General features: G+C 40.8%; 1 protein-coding gene across 4 annotated transcripts in view; it reads left to right on the top strand.

Annotated features, from left to right (window-relative positions):
- The window catches only part of ADD2 (adducin 2), a 166,639-nt gene that overhangs the window by 136,886 nt on the left and 9,891 nt on the right, over positions 1 to 19,862 (top strand). For 3 of the 4 annotated variants that reach the window (XM_020985313.2, XM_020985312.2, XM_020985314.2), the window contains 4 exons: positions 885 to 1,004; positions 1,975 to 2,064; positions 4,609 to 4,774; positions 14,906 to 15,031. In XM_020985313.2, coding sequence (XP_020840972.1) covers positions 885 to 1,004; positions 1,975 to 2,064; positions 4,609 to 4,774; positions 14,906 to 15,031 — 502 coding nt within the window. Of the gene's footprint in view, positions 1 to 884; positions 1,005 to 1,974; positions 2,065 to 4,608; positions 4,775 to 5,415; positions 5,819 to 14,905; positions 15,032 to 19,862 lie in introns of those variants that run through there. The other variant, XM_020985315.2, reaches the window with a different exon arrangement.

Raw genomic sequence — 19,862 nt, 5'->3', positions numbered from 1 at the left:
TGGCTTCCTTCAAGTAGCAGTAAAAAAAAAAATAAAATATCACCTCCTATTATGAGCCTTTCCTGATCCCCCTTAATTCTATTCCTTTCTGCTGATTATCTCCAGTTTATCCTGTAGATAGCTTGTTTGTACTCCCTCATTAGACTGTAAGCTCCTTGAGGGCAGTGCCTGTCTTTTGCCTTTGTATCCCCAGCACTTATCTCAGTGCCAAGCACATAGTAGGCACTTAATAAATGTTTGTTGACTGACTGGCTGGCTGGAATGTATAGGACCCATCACTCCTTTACTATTTGTTCATCAGTAAAGAAGTAATGGAATGGTCTTAATATTAGTTCCAGGGATAAAGAGTTTCCTCCCATGCCTTCCTTTCTTCATTCTTGTCCTTGAACTCTCCATGCCTTCCCTGACTTGTCACTTTTTCCCCTGGTGATGACTCCCTGATTAGTTGGCTCTTTTCCGATTATAAATGTTGAGGCCCACAACAATCCTGTTGCAGTATTTCCTGTAGCGGAAAGCTCTGCAAGTGTTATTATCTCATTTTACAGATGAGAAAGATGAGATTCATTGTGGCTAAATAACTTGCCCTTGGTCACATAGCTGGTATCACAGGTGGAGAGTTGAACCCAGCTCTTCCTGACTCCAAGTCCAAGCACTCTAGACGGTATCCTATGCTACCTCATATGTGCTTATGACACTGAAAATGGGTCTATAGGCAATCATCTTCATCACTCAGACCAGAGGTGATAGACCTAAAAAGAAGCCCAGGGAGAGACAGTAGTACTGACCATCTCTGAAGGACAAACAGATTGTAGATTTCATGGAATGCTATCTTTCTGAGCATCCTTATTCTTTTGCCTAACCTTGTCTGTGTTGTATTTGGTCAGTGGATGAAAGCAGATGAGGTGGAGAAGTCTAGCAGTGGAATGCCAATCCGAATTGAAAATCCAAACCAATTTGTGCCTCTCTATACGGACCCCCAGGAAGTGCTGGAAATGAGAAACAAGGTAAAATGATGCCTGGTTATCTCCTCTGTTCATGTCTCACTTGGTATTATTTCGGGGCTTACAGTTGTGGTCTTCAGGATGAGCCTGAGTGATGCCATAGATTATTCATGAAGTAAAGATGTCTGATAGCTGCATCTGAGAAAATGAATGCAAACTGAATTTCTATAAAACACATTTTATTCTTTCATTGGCATATGTTATGATTTCATAAATGACTTGTCTTTATTTTTTACTCTGTGCCTCACATCTCAATAGCTCCAGTTTTGAATAGTATTTCTTGAACTGTTTGAGTAAAAGACTGCTTTTCTAGGACCAGAGGACCCCGCCCCCAACAGAGAATCTACCCACCTGTTCCCACTTGACATCTTGCTTCTCAAATCTCAGTTCAGGAATATTGCAAAATACTTCTCATCATAATTAAGTGACTAATTTATCTTGAAAACAAAAATAGATATTATCTAATAAACACAACATTCATTCATCCATGCATTTAACAAGCATTTATTAGGCATCTACTCTGTAAAGAAAGTTGTACTTGTTATGCAAAAAAAATTAGACAGTCCACAGTCCCTGCCCTCTTGGAGCTGATGGTTTAATAGATGAATAAGATATATAAGGCATGGGAAAAGGAGAATTAAGGTCATATTAGGGGTGGGGAAAGGTAAGAGCATAGCTTAGGTTCAGTGGAATGTAGGGCATATAAAGGAGACTAATATGAAATAAGGAAGGAAAGAAAAAGTGGTGTCAGATTGTGGAGGGCTTAGAATTCCAGGCAAAGTGGTTCTAATACATTATGTTAGGAACTATAAGAGACAAAGAGCTAGAGGGCCTTCAAGGACCACACATCCCTAGACCACACTGCAGAACCACTACCCAAAACCAATTATGTATCAGGAATGGCATCTTCTAAGGGATCTACCATCCCACCATGGTGAACTAACCACTGGCTCTCTGTTCTTTCCCTTTTCAGATTCGGGAGCAAAATCGTCAAGATGTGAAGTCAGCAGGTCCTCAGTCACAGCTGTTGGCTAGTGTCATAGCAGAGAAGAGTAGGAGTCCGGTCAGCAACCAAAATTCCTTTCTGAAGTGGAAACATTTTTTTTCCATTTTGTTGGTTATAGCTTTTAGTGAGAAAACAGAAAATTGTGGGATAGAGGGAGGGAGGAAGGAGTATCAGGTCTTCTAACTCAGGAGTTCAGATTTTTATAACTAGAAGGGGAATCAGAGGTTATGTACTCTGACCTCCTCATCAGCAAATCAATCAACAAGCATTTATTATGTACCTACCATGTGCCAGGCACTATGCTAGGCATGAGGGATACATGCTGCAGATGAGGAAACAGGCTTAGGAAAGCTAAGTAACTTGTCCAAGATCACACAGGTATATAAAGTAGAAAAGTTGGGAATCAAACCTAGATGCTCTAATTCCCAATTCAGCACTCATTCCCCTCTATCACTCTACCTCTTCTCATCCCTGCCTCTCCCAGTTAGTTCTGATATGATTGTGAGTGAGTCAGTTCTACTCCCACTTATCCCCAAATCTTATCCTCCTAATCTATCTCAAGGCTTTTTGTTTGTGTTTTGTTTGCTTTGGTTTGTTTTTGAGAACAAGAGAAGCCATTTAATTCTGCCAGGCTACAACACATGATCAGGGAGGGGAACATTTTTCTTCTATCCCCCTCCCTAATTCTCTTCTGAAACCACAATTCTGGGTCTAGTTTCAGCCTGAGTCAAAGCTGAGTCATGGAGAGTGGCTGTTATCAGCATCCAGACTCTGAACTTTCTGTGCAAAGACACCATGCTGTGAGGTCTTAGCTTAGATGCCATGGGAGGCAGTAGGGACATAGAGGAATCAGAGATTTCCCACAGGAGAGAGAGAGACAGTTGACATCCACACCTTTTCCACCTTAAACCCAGAGCTCTCTTCCCTTAAAACAAAAGTTCATAACTTTTGTTGTAACTTGGACCCCAGTAGTGGTCTGGCAAAACCTATGGACCCCTTCTCAGAACAAAGTTTCTAAATGTATAAAATAAAATCCAGAGGATTACAGAGGAAATCAATTCTATTGAAATATAGTTATTAAAAACATTTTTACAAATAAGTTCGTGGAACTCAGGTTAAGAATCCATGTCTTAGAAGGTATGCCTAAGTCTGGACTCCAGTCTTCAAACTAGAGAATCTGCTCATTCTGAGTGAAGGGAACTTCTCCAGACATATTGTAATCAGGCCTCAGTGTGGCCAGTAGAAAGAATACTGTATTGGGACTCATCCAGGTCTGAATCTGGCCTCTGCCACTTTCTACCTGTGTGATATTGAATTAGTCACTTTTCCTCACTGACCCTTAGTAATGATGAGGATGGATCTGAACCCCCCTAAAAGGAAAAGACCATGTCTTTGGACTCTGTCCAGATCTGCTGCTGATTACCAGGTCAAGGTATCTGTCCAGATCCCAAAGACTTGGTCTTTTCCTTTTAGGGATTCAGATCCCATCCCCATCAGTTTTCCTCATAGGTAAAATGAAGAGGTTAGACAAGATGATCTCCGAAGTCCCTTCTGGCTTCTAAGATATGATCCTATGGAACAGAAAGTAATACATTTGTCATTTTAATGCTTGAACTAGGATAGTATTTAGCATAACATTTTTGATTCTTTAGGAAGTCATTGTTACTGATCACCAAGTCAAGGAATTTTACCTAGAGGTAAACAGAAGTCAACACAAGAAATTTTTTCTGTACTGTATGGTACAACAGGATCAATTAATATTTGCAAAATGGCCTGAGGTTCCCCCAACATGTTCCTTTCCAGGGTTTAAATGGTTTAGAATGCTGAAGCTACAGTGACTTGGTGTATTTTGCTTATGAGTTTCAAATAATTGCAACCCAGCCTCAGGATTTGGTGAGGTCAGGAAGAGCAGTAAGCTCAGGGGCCCAGAAGTCAGCTCTGAGCCTGGTGCAAGAAAGGACCCATTTCAAACCTTGCCTCAGACACTTTCTGGCTATGTGACCCAGGGCAAATCATTCATCTGCAAAATGAGGATAACAGTAACCTACCTCCCAGGGTTGCTATGAAAATCAAATGAGATAGTCTATGTAAAGCACATTGCAAACCTTAATAAATGGTCGTTACTATTAGCAGTATTGTTAGTATTATTCTCAAAGCCTTGTATGCCCTGGCACTGATCCTTCTGAGATTTTGGCTGACCATTGAGGTTTTGAGCTGCTTGGAGAAGGGCTGAACAGTATTATCCTAGCTGAGAAATGCAAAATGCGAAAGTACAGTATTAGAGATGGGTCTTCTTTAGTCTGTGACATACTCTGGCTTTGTTCTTTGACATTAGTTTGACAATCTTGTTCAATCTTGGAGACCTGAGAACTTTTACATAGGAGTCAATGTCTAAGCTTGGGTGGTAGTTAAGTATGGATGGTAGAGTCAGCCCCTGGAAAAAAATACCTTGAGCTGCTTATTTCCCAACAAGGTGCATATCGGTCTAGCCCTGGCAAGATAACCAGTGTTTGGGCCACAGTAACCACAGAGAAAATTGGTTGGTAGGTTTGGCTCTCCGTGTTCATTGGGTGTGACATGTTTTCTGTGGTTAACTTTCAGTCTACAGAAAGCCACCTGGCCTCCAAGGGTGACACAGATACCAAAGACGACTCAGAGGAAACAGTGCCTGTGGGACCAGAACCCCCCAATCCCTTCAGCCAACTCACTGACCAAGAACTGGAGGAATATAAGAAAGAGGTGGAGAGGAAGAAACTCGAACTTGATGGTAAATTGGGATCCAATCTGATTGTAATAGGGATGACAAGGGTTCCTCAGAAGTATTCCAGAGCAACAGCACAGTGAGAGAGTGGAGAGTGGGGTGGGGACTGAGAACAATGGATTCTGGTTTTGCCATGGACCAGTGTATGCATCTGGGTAAGTCACTTAATCTCTAGCTTTAGCTTGCTCATGTATCAGATGAGGACACTGAACCCTACCATATCTCCCTTTATCCTTTTATGAGGCCAAAATGAGATCATAGGATTTAAAGCTTAAAGTGACCTTACACCTTATCTAGTCTAATATAATTTTACAAATGAAAAAACTGAGAGCCATATAGAAGAGTGACTTTCCAAATGGATGTGAAAAGACTCTGGAAGTGTTATTTATAGTGTTAGTCCTACACCCACCCACGTCCTCAGATGGGAAAATATTCCAGTCATTCCAGGAAACAGATTCTATCCTGTTATTGAAGCCTTCCAGAAAAGGAGATACTACAGTCTTTGTCATTCATCCATGGAAGTGGCAGCCCCTCATTATCAGGATATTCTTCCTTAATTAGGTTAACCTACCCTAACACACCTGCTCCCTGTTTCTTGTTGAGATGGATGAGAGCACTATCTTGTTTGTTTCTTTGATTCCTGGCAGACACCAGGTGAAGGGAAGAGGAGGAGGAGGAGAGGAGGAAGAAGAAGAGGAAGAGGATGAGGAGAAAGAGGAGAAGAGGGACTGTGTCTAGTTTATAAGCACTGATGAATACATGTAGGGCATGCTGCCCATAAAAATAAAGAATGTCAGAGTTGAATGGTATCTTAGGACAATGAATGCTAGAGCAGTAAGAAATTTTACAATATCAAATATCTAAGCTACAAGAGACCTTAAAATACAGAATTTAGGATATTAGAGCCGAAAGGGAGATTAGATATAGACTATATTAATGTCAGAGCTGGACAGAACCCTGGAGAACACAGAGTATTAGAACTGGAAAGAATTCTAGAATGTACAATGTCAGAGCGGATGAAATTCTGTACTATAGTATCTAGAAGGTGAGGACTGGAAGGAATCTTAACATATAAGTTAGAATGTCAGAATAAAATCAGTCAATGAACATTTAATCATCATTTAAGCACGGACTCTATGCTAGGTTCTGGAGATACAGTGACAAACATTAAACAGCCCCAACACCCAATGAGTTTCTATTCCATCTGAAAAAGAACTCTAGAATACAAAACACAGTATGTCAGATATAGGAAGGACCTTCAAGATCTTATCATTCAATCCCCTCATATTTACAGAGAAAGAAATGGGGGTCCAAAGAGATTATCAAATGTTTAAAGTCAATAATGCAGTAATAACAGAGGAAGGAAAAAAACCAGGCAGGTCTCCTACTGTCAGTTCATGGCACTTTGCATTGTTTATTACACCACTACTATTGGTATCTCACTGGTCAGCAACCCAAACCCAAATTAATCCAATTGACCCTAAGAAAAATACTTTTTTTTCCCAGTTGAACCTCTCAGGCTTTGATTGTCTTTTACTCCTTCCTAACCCCTTTAGTACTTAGCACAGGTCCCAGTACCTTCCTCTTCTATATTGTGCTGCCAGAAAGGTGATCCATCTTTCTGTCCCATGGGGGAGGCCTTTGATAGAAGTATACAGAAACAGATGGGGATAGAAAACTCAGTGCACCTGGTACCCAAATGCCACAAGAGAACTAACTAATTTATCATGTCCAGGAGTTGCTTACTTAGAATGGCTCAGCCATTCAGAATAGTATTTGCCTGAGTGTGCTCCACTGAGCCCTAGGATCCCATACAATATAGGGATTCCAATGGAATGGAGGTTCCAAAAGACAAGTATGATGTTACAGGTATTTCCCCTTCTAAAATGTTAAATGTGAAATGTTGTTTAAAGAAATTCATATCATTTGAGGCAAATTTTGGATAGGAACTAGAACTGTAATTTCATTAGCATAGGAAATTTAAGGATGAACCCCTCTACCAAAGGAGGTTGACACTTTCTCTGCAATTTATAATCTGAGAGAGTAGCCCAGAGAAGTCATGTCAAACTCAAGTAGAAACAGAGGCCACTAAACCATATGTAAGGATCCCTGTGGGCCACATGTTGGCTTAGAACACCACACATATTTATATATTACTTTTTCATTAGTACATCAACGTATTAAGATCATATAGGAATTATATTTCAATCGGTTTGGGCCATATATGGGAGTGTTGTGAACTGTAGGAGGCAGCCAGCTGAGTGTTTGACACCTCTGGCCAAGAGTACTCTAAGAGGGTAAGTGTTAAATATCTCTAGGGACACACAGTCAGTAGGTGTCAGAGACAGGACTCAATCTAGGAGCAAGGTCTCCCTAGCTCCAAAGCCAGTTGTCTGTCTACTACATCATGCTTTGTCCCTTAGACGTGTAAAGAGGCTTAGTCTACTTTTGCTGCAGAATTTCCCTGCCCATCCTCCTCTTTTATCTCCATAACATTCCATATCCCTAATTTAGTTTCTATCAATATATTTCAAGCCCTCCTAAATGTTAGCTGACCAAAATGATTTAGAAAATGCTGATTTAGGGTAAATTTAGAATCTGTTGTTTGGTCACTTCAGTTGTGTCCAATTCTTCGTGACCCCATGTGGGGTTTTCTTGGCAAAGATGCTGGAGCGGTTTGCCATTTCCTTCTCTAGCTCATTTTACAGAGGAGGAAACAGAGGCAAACAGGGTTAAATTGACTCCAGGCTGGGGCACTGTATCCACTGCAACACCCAGTTGACCTAGATTTAGAATGCCAAAACCTTAAACAAAATCATGAAATGAAGAGAAAAAGCATTTATTAAGCACTTACTATGCACTATGTTAAGTGCTAGGAATACAAATGGAAAAATGAAACAGTCACAGCTCTCAATAAGCTCACATTCTGATTAGGGGAACAAACACATCTGGGAAGCTTCAGTTGCAGGGCAAATGGAGAGGCCCAATAGTCCTTAGGAAGCAGAGGCTAGGCAGATGACAAGGCCCAGTGATTGTCCGGATATACTGAAAAGTTCTAAAATCAAGGTCATGCCTTGCCTAAGCACACACTTCCAATCCATAGCAGGTATTTTAACAAGCACAAACTACGTATGCCACCCTTTGCCAAAGTCCACCTCTAGCCAATGCCTCATGTTGTAGATTCCAGAGAACTCTGGGCTTTTGAAGGTTGTACCAATGGAGTGTAATTTCTAACAGGTACTACCAAAATGGAAAGGTTTCGAGTATAGCTCTGGCAATAGCTCCAAAGATTTCTCATCCAAAGCCCTGCTTAGCTTAGCTTGTGGAAAGGCTCACAACCAGTGTGTGTATGTGTGTCTGTGTGTGTCTGTGTCTGTGTCTGTATTGAGAGGGTAGGGAGAAGAGGAAGTGCTGTGTTACTTTGGTGGCAGAACTGTCCTCCCCAGATGAAATCGCAAATCGTTGAAGTATTACACTATGTACACAGTGCTAGGCTAGGAGGTAAGGATTATAAATGCAAATAAGACACAGCTCCTATTCTCAAGAAGTTTATAATTCCATTATATAGATAAACATGCACATATAAAATGAATAATGATATATGCTAAATGCTAAAATGAGTGGTAGAAATAAGAAAGCTTATCACCTATGTGGCCTTAGACAAATCATTTAACCTCTCTGAGCCTCAGTTTCCTCATAAGTAAAATCGGGGCTGACTAGATAATCTGACTTTCACCTCTAAATCCTAGAATGGTGTGAACCAAGCCACAGAGATGGGTGTAGTGTATGAGAACATCATTAAGAACCCTCAGGAAACAGGGTGAGGGACTTTCTGAAGGCAGCAGACTATAGAAAGAATTCTTTGTAAAACTGTATTTGTGAAGGCCAGAGTTGGAAAGGTGATCAAACATTTGTAAAGTGTAAAACACTACAATATGTAAGAATTATTATTATGTGGTTATTGTTATTGAGGTTCGGTAAGCTGAGCTTTTTGCAGTCTTTGTAGGAGAGGGCAGAATGGGGGCTGGGGTGGGGAGGGGTCTGGCCTGCTGCCCGTTGGAAGCTGCCTGTGAGGCTGGTGATGGTGTCCAGCCTGTTCGGGGGCACCACTCTGACTACATGTAACCTTCATCCCTCCATCTGGTTTTGACTTCAGAACTGGGATGTAAATGGTGATGAAGAAAACTTTATCAGCCCCTAATCTTCCTTATTTTATTGGATAAATTGTTCATATTCAAAAGAAGGAGTAAAGCAGAGTTTTCCTTTAGCATTAATAGATCCCAGGGCAAACAGGATGAAGAATGGTCCTGTTCCTAAGGGTGATAATGACCTGAGAGGTGGTCATTTATTGTTGTGGTGTTTCTATCACCTTGTTCACAGTTTATACAAGCACAATAGCCAATACATATTTAACACCTCCTAGACAGCCCCTCCCATGTTGTGATCACTCTAATTCTTTATGTCAGAGTGGTAACTAGCATGGGGTAAACAGGGTTTTCTAGGGAGGCCCGCTTCCTTCTGAGCATAAGAGACATTACTTCCTGACTTGGAAGAAGTATTTCCTCCCGGTAATAACTGCTGTTCCCATATTTCATCTCACAATCCTCCATTGTGCTCTGTGCCTTCCCTTGCAACACTCATAAGGGCAAGATCTGGACTGTCCCTTTTCCCATCAGGACCGTACCCTGTGATCCAGCTTTCTTCTATATCTCCAATCCTAAGACACACAATTTTCTCCAAGTAAAAAAATTCTCTTACGTCCCATCCCAATTTTCCCTAACATACATCCTTACTTCTTATGGATGACCTCACCTCTGATTCAGGCCATCTAAAATGATTTCACTCATCTCCTTTCATTTTCAGTACATTTTCTGTCTCTTCATATATCCTCTCATCTTTCCCTCCCAGCTCAGAGAAGAGGGTTTCCTCTTCTGAATAGCTGCTTCACTCAGATATCTGGCATTGCTTTTTAAAGTGAAACTGTTCCATCAAAGGATAGCTCTTTATTTCTGTGCTGTTCACATAGTACCTTCTGCTCAGTTATACAAATGTTGCCAGGATCTGCTGAGCTGCCAAGAGGATGCCGTGTCCTTTCTTTCTGCCTTTTTGATCACTTTATTCTGTTCTGAGAGTAGAGGAGAGGTTTGACTGAAGGAAAGCCTGCAAGGTCAGTATAAAGTGAACTGCAGTCCACAATTCTTTGGAATAGGAGAAAGGCAGTATGGTATGGTGGAGAGAGAAAGGCCATCCTGAGTGAGAGTCCAAGATAAGTGAGTCCTCGTCTTGGCTGTGCTACGTACTAGCTGTGTGACTACTTACCCCTTCAGTGACTCTTTTCATCTATAACACGAGGATTTGAATTAGATGATCTCTACAGCCCTGTTCAGTTCATGTATAGGTTTCTAAGATCCCTCCCAGCTCAAATATTCTGTGAGTTCTCTCCCTGACCTTGCCTTAAAGCCTGAAGGAACTAGTTTTTATAACCAGGACTTTATGATATATTTCAATAATGAGAGTCCTTTGAATGAGGTCCAAGAGGAATCTCTCTGATATTGAATTACACTCTGTGAAGATGAAACCTTCCTCCTGGACTCTATTTCATTTTTCCTCACTATTAGAAAAATTGCAGATGACAAGAAGATGGGAAATGAAAGAGACAGCTAATATTTAGGATGACAGAATTGAGCCTCAAAAAGACCTGAACAGTGAACCAAATATTGTAAGATATAATTTAATAGGACTAAATGTAAAGTCCTACACTTAGGTTCAAAAAATGAATTATGTAATGCAGAAGCTAGACAATAGTTCCTATGAGGGGGCAGGAACCCTGGGGTTATAGCATATTTCAGTTTCAATGAGTCAACAGAGTGACACAGCAGGCAAAATAATAATATGATCTTAGGTTGCACCAAAAGAAGTAGCATCCATGATGAGAAGTGATAATTGCATTGTATTTTGCTCTAGTCAGATCCCAACTCTGGTGTTGAATTTACTTCTGAGCACCATTTTAGAAGCAACATTGAAAAGCTGGAACATACCCAGAGGAAAATTATCAAGATAGTGAGGAAATGCAAAACCTCACCATGCAAAAGCAGTTTAAAAAATGGAGATGTTTAGCCTATAGAAAATAAGACTTAGAGGGAATATTCAAATATTTGAAGGTTCATCATGGTGAAGACTTGCTTGGCTCCAGAGAGCAAAACTAGAATCAATGAGTGGGAGTTGCAGGGAGGTAATTTTCAGCTCATTAAGGATAAGAATTTCTCAATAATTAGACCCAATCATTAATTGAATCTGAAGGGGGATTATTCTGCCTTATTAGGTAGCAAATCCCCATTGAAAGAACTGTTCAAACAGAAATGTAAATGACCACTTGATAGAGAAGGTGTAGTAAGAATTCATATTTTTGATTGAAGTTGAACCAAATAAATAATCTCTAAGGGTCTTTTCCAACAGTGACACTCCATTATTCTGATTCTAGCTTCCTAACCAGTCTCACTGCCTCCATTTTTTTCCCCCTTCCCGTTTATCTCAATCATTCCAGATGAATTTTCCTAAAACACATCTTTCATAAAATCTAAAATAGTTCACTGTTGCCACTCGTTTCAAGGCCAAACTCCTTAACCTGATAGCTAGGTGATACAGAAAATAGAATGTCAGACCTAGAGTCAGGAAGATCTGAATTCAAATATAGCCTCAGACATTTAGCTGGACAAGTCACTTAACCTCTGCCTGCCTCAGTTTCCTTATCTATAAAATGTAGATAATAGTACTTATCTACCAAAGTTGTTGCAAGGATAAAGTAAGATGATATTTGTAAAGCACTTTGAAAACCTTAAAGCACCTTATAAATACTCTAAAAGTCTTTATTGGTCCGACCTAATGTCCCACTACTTCTCAACAAAACTTTTCTATTGATCTGTTGTCCATTCTGTCTCCCAAACTTGCATGTTCAGACATTTATTTTGTGACCTTGAATATGCTGTTCCTTTAACATGTCCCTGAAGATCCTCCAAATCCCAGCTCAAGTCTCACATCTGAAGGGCTGTCATCCATAAAAGGGATGAACTTATTCTGTTTGCCCCCAGAGGGTAGAACTAAAAGGAATGGGTAGAAGAACCAGGGAGACAATTATAAGGAAAAGCTTCAAACAATTAAAGATGTCTAAAAGAGGAATAGGTTATCTCATGAGGTAGTAGTGAATTCCCTTTCACTGGAGGTCTCCAAGTTGAAAACAAATGACTACTTTCCATATAATTTATAGCCAGATGACCACACCCGTATATATACACAAGTGTGTATGTATGTGTATATATATGTGTATATGTATATATGACCTTAGAGATCATCTAATTCAAGCTCCTCATTTTGGGAAATACTGTGGACAGAATTCCTGCCTAGCTAAAAGCTAAACAAGATGATCTCAGAAGCCCCTTCCCATGTCTGTGATTTTAGATTTTCTAAGTCTACCCTACTTCATGAAGACTTCTACAACTACTCTAAGCCACACTACACTGTCTTCTCCTCTCTGGCATTTATAGTTTGTTCTGTTCATCAGCTATTTTATTAAGTACCTCCCTGGTTCCAGGCTTTGGGGTCTGGTTGTGAGAGAGCACCAATTGTTGCAGAGAACAAGAAAGCTTTCCGTAGGAAGTTGCAGTGAAAGAGTCAGGCACTCCAGGCACAAGGGACACAGAGGTGAGAGACGAAATACAGTGTGTGGCCAGCATCAAGTGAACCAGTTACAGCCCTTGGCTCTAGAGTGTCTTCTGATGCTCTCTAGCTGTTTCATGGGCCTGTCTTCTGCCATGATCCTGCCTAGATGCTCTGCTTCTCCTTGTTTAGTGGTAGGCATGCAGGAGATTCTTGGTGAAAGACTTGCTGACTTGAGCCCTATGAGGTTCTGGGCACTTGGCAGAGAGGACAGAAAATATATGGAGAGGTGGTAAGGGTGGAAAATACAAATAGGCATATTAAAGGTTTTGGGGTTTGTTTTTTTTAATGAATTTATGTGTAACAGCAGCTGTCTCTCACATTTAGCATAGGGGGAGGGAGGGTTTGTGGTATGGCTCAAAGGGAGGCAGAATAGACTTCTGCAGCCTTTTATCCCCTCACCCTTCTCCAAGGGAGATTTAATTCCTGTCAAGAGAGGAAGACCACTTGGCTCTCCTCAGAGAGAGGAGGCTCCCATTATATCTACTTACTCCCTTAAATATTGTTAGTTTAAGAGACATAGTTTTGGTTCAACCTAAACTTCTGATCACTGTACATTAATAGGGAAAGGAAGCCCTAAGCTTTATATCCAACACTTCCCACCAAATACTAGTTCTACAGTGAACATACAAAGCACATAGTAAAGAAACCCATTTATCCAAATTGATAGCAAAACAGAAATCAGAGAAAGTATACATAGGAGAATATATGCCGAACAATACAGAATGAAGGAGCTCTGCCTTTGGGAGTGAGATAAGTCAGCTCAGTCAAGAGAGAGTCTCTAATCTCACCCAAGGGGAAATTTCCCAAAGTCTCTAGAACAGCAAGCTGGGGATAGTGACAGATGGAGACTACTAGCTCCTCTCAGTCGACTTTTTCCCAGTCTTTTTCGTCAGCGCCTGAAGTGGGGTTGGCATAATCTTTTCTCTTGAAGCTGGAAGCCATGAGCCTAAATTGACTCAAGAGACTGCAGAAACAAAACGACTAGTTCTCCTCAATTCTACTCTTGACAATTCCACCTCCATCCCTCACACAAGGACAGGGCACTGATCAACAATAAGGAAGGAGTCCCTTGCCAGTGGGTTTTGGCACTTAGGTTACATAGGAATGCTAGATCTACCCTGTTTATTACAGGAAGTTAATAACATTTGGGTTTGTCTGGGGGTAAACATTAGACTTCTTCTATTTGGCCACACAAGGAACAATAGGTGCTAATAGTGGAAAGACGAATTTGGGCTTGACCCAAGGAAAATCTTTCTAATAATTAGAGCTGTCCAATAGTGGAAGAGACTGCTACAGGAGAAAGGAAGTGGGTTTCCTGTCACTGGAGGTCTTCAAGCAAAGTTGGATGGTCACTGATCAGTTATGTTGTCAGAGGGATTCTTTTCAGGGTGTGGATTAGAATAATGACCTGCTGAAGCCCCTTCCAACACTGAAATTCTATCATTCTATAACCTTTTGACATTAATGTCATAAAGGGTAATTATGTTCACACATAAAGTAGGTCACTTCAGAGACAGAAGACTGGATTAGATTATAGGATTTAGAACTCACAAAGGACCTTGGTGGTCATCTTGTCAAACCAGTTGTTTCACAGAGGAGGAACATAAGGCCCAGAGAAGGAAAATGACTTGCCCAAAGTCACACACATAATAAGTAACATGGTGTTTTAGAAAGAACACTGGGGTTGGTGTCAGATTGGCTGTGATACTATTACCAGTGTGGTTTTGGGAAAACTGCTTTACCTCTCTCTGGGCCTCAGTTTCTTCCTCTATAAAATTAGTTGGAGTAGATAAAGGATCAGCAAACCACCTCCAAGCTAAGAATGCTTTTTTAAAATTTTTTAATAAAATTTTATTGTATTTAAAAAATGCAAAAAACATTTTTAGCTCATGTACTATACAAAAACAAGTGAACGGAGGCACATAGTGTACTGAGCCCTGGAGTAGATAATCTCTAAGGGCCTTCCCAACTGTCAGTCCTATGGTTCTAAGAAGCAGAATTCAGTTTTGAACCTGGAGCTTCTGATTCCAGATCCAGTGCTCATTCCATTATACCATGTTGCTTCTAGTCTGACCCACTATGGCAATCTTTAAGTTCTTCTATCATTCAGAAGTTGCCTGAATACAGTGGATATTGGACAAATGTTTACTGAATGAACGAACACCAGCAGCAATAGATTTTACCAGTGGAACTCAATTGGCTAGGTTACAAAGGATGCATGAGACGAAATCCAGCTAATGATCTTTCTAATTGCCTCTCCAGAGCTAACAGAAAAAGCTAACTCCTGATTGGGCCTGGTAGAACAAAGAGGTGTCTGGGTAGAAAGGGCTATTTGTCTCTGCTTTCTGTACCCTCTCTAGATGCTGGACCTTTTTTGCCAGCTTCTGACCATCATTCACAGGTGGTTTTCTCTGTTCCCAGGTGAGAAAGAAACAACAGCAGAAGAGCCTAGCTCTCCTTTGAAGTCTGCTCCTGCTTCTCCAGTGAAGAGTCCATCCAAAACAGAAACAAAGAGTCCTGCCCTTTCCCCATCCAAGTCTTCAGAGGGTGAGTTAAGCTCAAAGGGGGTGTGCCAAGAGGGAAGTGCATTCAACTGATGAAAGAAAGTCCCTGCATGGAAGACAGTACATATGTATATATGAATGGATAAGGAGCACATAAAAGTGATATTCTGCCTCCCCTTCCTTTCCCCAATGAACTGAAATACAGATTGCCAAGTGTATATTTGTATTATTTGCAAACTATCATGATAGATTAAGAATGCATTTTGTAAAAAAGACAAAAATCAAAGCCAAGGAAGGTTTCTTCTTCTAAGTAACATTTCACTGCAGTTTGGAATGGAGTCGTACAGGTAAGAATATCTAACCTCTGGCTGTCCACACGGGACTAAAACATTTCAAATAAAGATATAGTGGAAAGAGCTGGTCTTGGAGTCAGAAGACCCATGCTTCAATCCTAGCTCCAATACACACTAGTGGTGTGCCTGTGGGCAGATCTCTTAACCTCTCTCTGAATACCATTTTCCTTCGTATAAAAATGGAGGTAATAATACTTCTGCTGACTATTTCAAAAGGATTTTGTGAAGAAAGCAGTTTGTAAGCCTCTAAGTCAACATAAATGTAATATTATTATTAACCTGATCTCTAGGGAAAAGTCTACAAACTATGTAGAAAATCAGTTTAAATGTCTTATCAATTATGAGCTTCTTCCTGAAATGTAAATTAAATCCCTCTTCCATTTTAATTCCTTCCAGAATAATGAGCAAATGAATGTTTGACCAACAATAGCAGTTCAATTTCAAATATTAACTAAGTCAACGTAAGGTCATTTTCATCCATGCTAAATAATCATTGAAGAAATCAACATGGAAATAAAATTCAGGGCACTTGGATTCTGGCTCTAGTTCTGGCATTTATTTATTATAATATAATAATAATTATTAAATTATAATCTAATTTAATTATATTTAATATTACCTTAGGCAAGTCCCCTAACCTCTCTGTGCCTCAGTTGCTTCATCTGTCAAATGGAGATAATAATACCTGCCCTACTTACCATAAAAGGTCATTATGAGTATTAAATGTCATAATAGATTTTAAAGTTTTGTTAAAAACATATGTGTATGTTACATATGTACATATGTATATATATGCTCACATTCATATGTGTATGTACATATACGTATTGTGTTTGCGTATGTATGTATACAGGGTATACCAAAAGTCTTAGTAAGCTTTAAGCTATGGCTTTGTTGTTACAATAAGTAGTATAATAGTATTATTTTGCAGCCAATCACATAACATGATGATACATATATTTAGGTGGTGTGGGGAGATAGAATGTTGGGCCTGGAATCAGGAAGACTTAAGTTCAAATTTGGCCTCATATATTTACAAGCTATAGAATCCCAGGCAAGTCATTTTCCCTACCTCAGTTTCCTCATTTGTAAAATGGAGACAACCACAGCACTTCCCTCCTAGGGGTCATTGTGAGAATCAAATGAGATCAGATTCATAAAGCATTTTGTAAACCTTAAAGTGCTACATAAATGCTAGCTATGATTTTATAAATTATTATATAAAATTACTGATTTTCTACAGTGTGGTACAGTGGAGAGACAGCAGACTCAGGACCTGTATAACCAGGATGAGCTTACATAAACTTCTTTGAGCATCCAAGACAATGAATAGGAGAGATGGGTTGTTTTCTGCTTCTGGGGAGGGAGTTTCTACAACAATAAAATCATAAGGTCATAGACTTGGAGCAGAAAGGGACCTCAGAAGAAATCTAGTTCAACCTCCTCATTTTACAGATGAGGAAACTAATGCCTAAGAAAGTCAAATAGCTTCCCCCAAAATCATCAATGTTATAAACATCAAGGGCAGGATTTGAACCCAGGCCTTTAGACTCCAGAGCCAATACTCTTTCCATTTTACAGGACCTGGATAAATAATATAATCATTTTTAAAATACTTTATAATATTTCTTACATTTATATTATATGCAATAATATGTATGCTGGTGTCCATTTCTATGCCAAGAACTCATCACTAATGTGGTTTAATCATCTTTACTGTGCTCCTTTCAAAACATAAGCACTTCACATTCCCCTAGGGAAAGTATCTCCAGCAGTGCTAGAAGGTTCCTACCTCTTAAGAACAAGGCTCACAGAATCACAGACTATTAAAGCTAGGCAAGACCTCAGAAATTACCACTTTACCTATAAGGAAACTGATGCCCAGAGTGGGAGAGTAACTTCCTAAAATGCACAGAGAGAGCAAATAGCAGAGCTGAACTTGAACCTGGTTCCCTGACTCCAAGTCCAGCACTCTTTCCACATTTTAATAACATTTTTTAAGTGTCCACCATGAACTGGGTGTGTTTCAGTTCAAAAAAGTCACTTCTGCCCAGGACTCCTTTACTCCTTAAATCCACAGCTTGCCTGAGTATGAGAGTCTAAGAATACAAAAGGCGTCTTTCTGAGCCAGGAACAAGAAAGTCAATGTTCAGTGCTTGTGTTGTTCTCCTTGTGTCTCACTGTGGTGTTGTCCGATTTGTCTCCACAACCTCTTCCTTTCTCTTCCCATCTGTGCTTTCATCAAAGGAGTTACCTCTGATTCTGAATACTTGTCTATGTAGTAAGTATAGAGAGGCTGTTTACTAACTGTACCTACCCTTGTGTTGGGGAGGGAGAACTTTCTTTGGCAACTAACAGGAACCGCAGCTACTGAATTCAGTGAAAGCAAAAGGACTCTCCTCCCCACCACCTTGGAGAATGTTGCCCTCTGGATATCCTGTAACCTATACCCTGAAACCCCGGGTCAATTCTAGGAAGGCTAACATCTACCCCAAGATGCTGAGTCAAAGCCAAGAATCCTGGGAGCTGTTATAGCTACTCCCTAAGGTTTGGGGCTGACCTGGCCTGCCACAATAAAACTCAGGAAAGTACTTGTAAATCACTCTTGAGGAAACCAAAGGGTGAGGGGAAGATGTTCAGAAAGGAAGTGGAGATGACTGTTTAGCTTGTGCTCTTTGGATCAGGACACAGCTGAGGTAGGAAAAGGGATGGCATTATTCCTTATAGATGTATACTGGTCTTCAATGTACTAACTCCTTATAACGACTGGCCTGGAGCTGGTTTCCCAAACCTTCTCCTTTCCAAACCTCCTCAGGAGGGAGCGTATGTAACTGGGTCCGGGCTAGCATTGTGCTTACAGCGTCTTCACCAAAACACTGCCACGGAGTAAGACAGAGATGGAAAGCACAGGATTCTGTGCCCGTCTGTGGCAAAACTATTCCTTGTCATGGAACTGGTGTATGTGGTGACTGGTGGGCAGAGGGCCTGAAGTCATCAGAAATGGGACTATACTCTGCCAGCCCTCTTAATAGCTTGTACAGCACCCAAGAGTGCAGTATCGTTAAATGAAAAAGGAAATAAAAGTTTATGAAGTGCTTACTACGTGTAGCACTAAAAGCAGCATGGTATACTGGATAGAGAAGTGGTCTCAAAGCCAAGACTACCTGAGTTCAAGTCCCACCTTTGATAGATACTGGTTGTGTGACCCTGGGCAATTCACTTAACCTCTCAGTGATCTAGGTATCCTCTATGACAATAAATTGCATATAAGGGGCCCACCTACACTGGTAGAGGGTGTTGCCTCTCCCAGGAGTTCCATTTAACAAATGAAATCACTGGTTCAGTCCCCATCCCTTCCTATATGCCACGCATTGTGATAAGTCCTGGGGATACAAATAGAAAAGTGAGACAGCCCCTACTCCCAAGGGACTTACATTCCACTAAGGAGAGAGAACATCTATGCAACAAAATGATTTAGCTGCAGGACACATGGCAAGTCCCTTGGGTCAGAGGGGGCAGCATCTGGGGAGATGGCAGTGTCTTTCAGGCTTGATAGAGCTAAGGGTCATTGCTAGGTTAGGCTTTTGTTCATGTTCGGATCTCCCCTCCTGACTCCCTCACCGTCAGACCAGGTGCAATGTTCTCAGGGCTTCCTGAGCGTTTCTAGGCTGTGTCCTGGTATGAGCTCTTGTTCTTTTTTCATCTTCCTCACGCCTCGTGTCTGTCCCCTTGCTTCCCTATCATCTCCTACAAGGATTCTCCCACCTTAAGTTTACTCCACGTCTATACACTCCTTTCCTCCAGCAAACTTGAGCATTTGCATCAGGTTCCTTGCCAGGGAGAACACCTTCCTGCTATTCTCCCCCAACTCCTGGAACCAAGGATGAGAGAAGACCATTCTCCATGGGCTGGGCTGGCTCATTGTGCAATTAGAGAAAACACATGCTGTACAAATGAAAATAAATGTAGAAAGGAAAGAAGATCTATTGAGCCCAAAGTTCAGACTACAAATACATTCTTTAAAAAATGTTTAAGGGGCAGCGAGGTGGCGCAGTGGATACAGCACCGGCCCTGAAGTCAGGAGGACCTGAGTTCAAATCTGGCTACAGACCAAACACTTGACACTTACTAGCTGTGTGACCCTGGGCAAGTCACTTATCCCCAACTGCCTTAAAAAAAAAGTGTTTAACCAGTGTTTGCTCTAGCAACAGTGAAGCATAACCTAGCAATGTACCTTAGCTGTATCAGGCCCAAAAGATACTGTCATTTGCCCTGACACTGAGCCCTCTGACCACCAAGGCTTGTCAAATGTTCTGTAGTTAAACCTTCTTACTTTGGTCTACTGGGCCTGCTAGATGCTATGCCTGGAGTGAACAAAATGAAGGGGTCTGGTCCTCAGTGCTTCTGAAGACATAGACATACAGGTTATCTATTATCCCAAAGAGATTCTTCTAGTTGCCCATGGACTATATCTCACTCCCTAAGAGAACAGAGTATAAAGCAGTGGGAGAAGTTCCACTT

This window comes from Phascolarctos cinereus, unplaced genomic scaffold, assembly GCF_003287225.1.
Source record: "Phascolarctos cinereus isolate Bilbo 61053 unplaced genomic scaffold, phaCin_HiC Scaffold_2;HRSCAF=192, whole genome shotgun sequence".
NCBI classification, from domain to species: Eukaryota; Metazoa; Chordata; class Mammalia; order Diprotodontia; family Phascolarctidae; genus Phascolarctos; species Phascolarctos cinereus.
The sequence above is the reverse complement of the archived record's forward strand: the minus strand, read 5'-3'. Positions and strand labels throughout refer to the sequence as shown.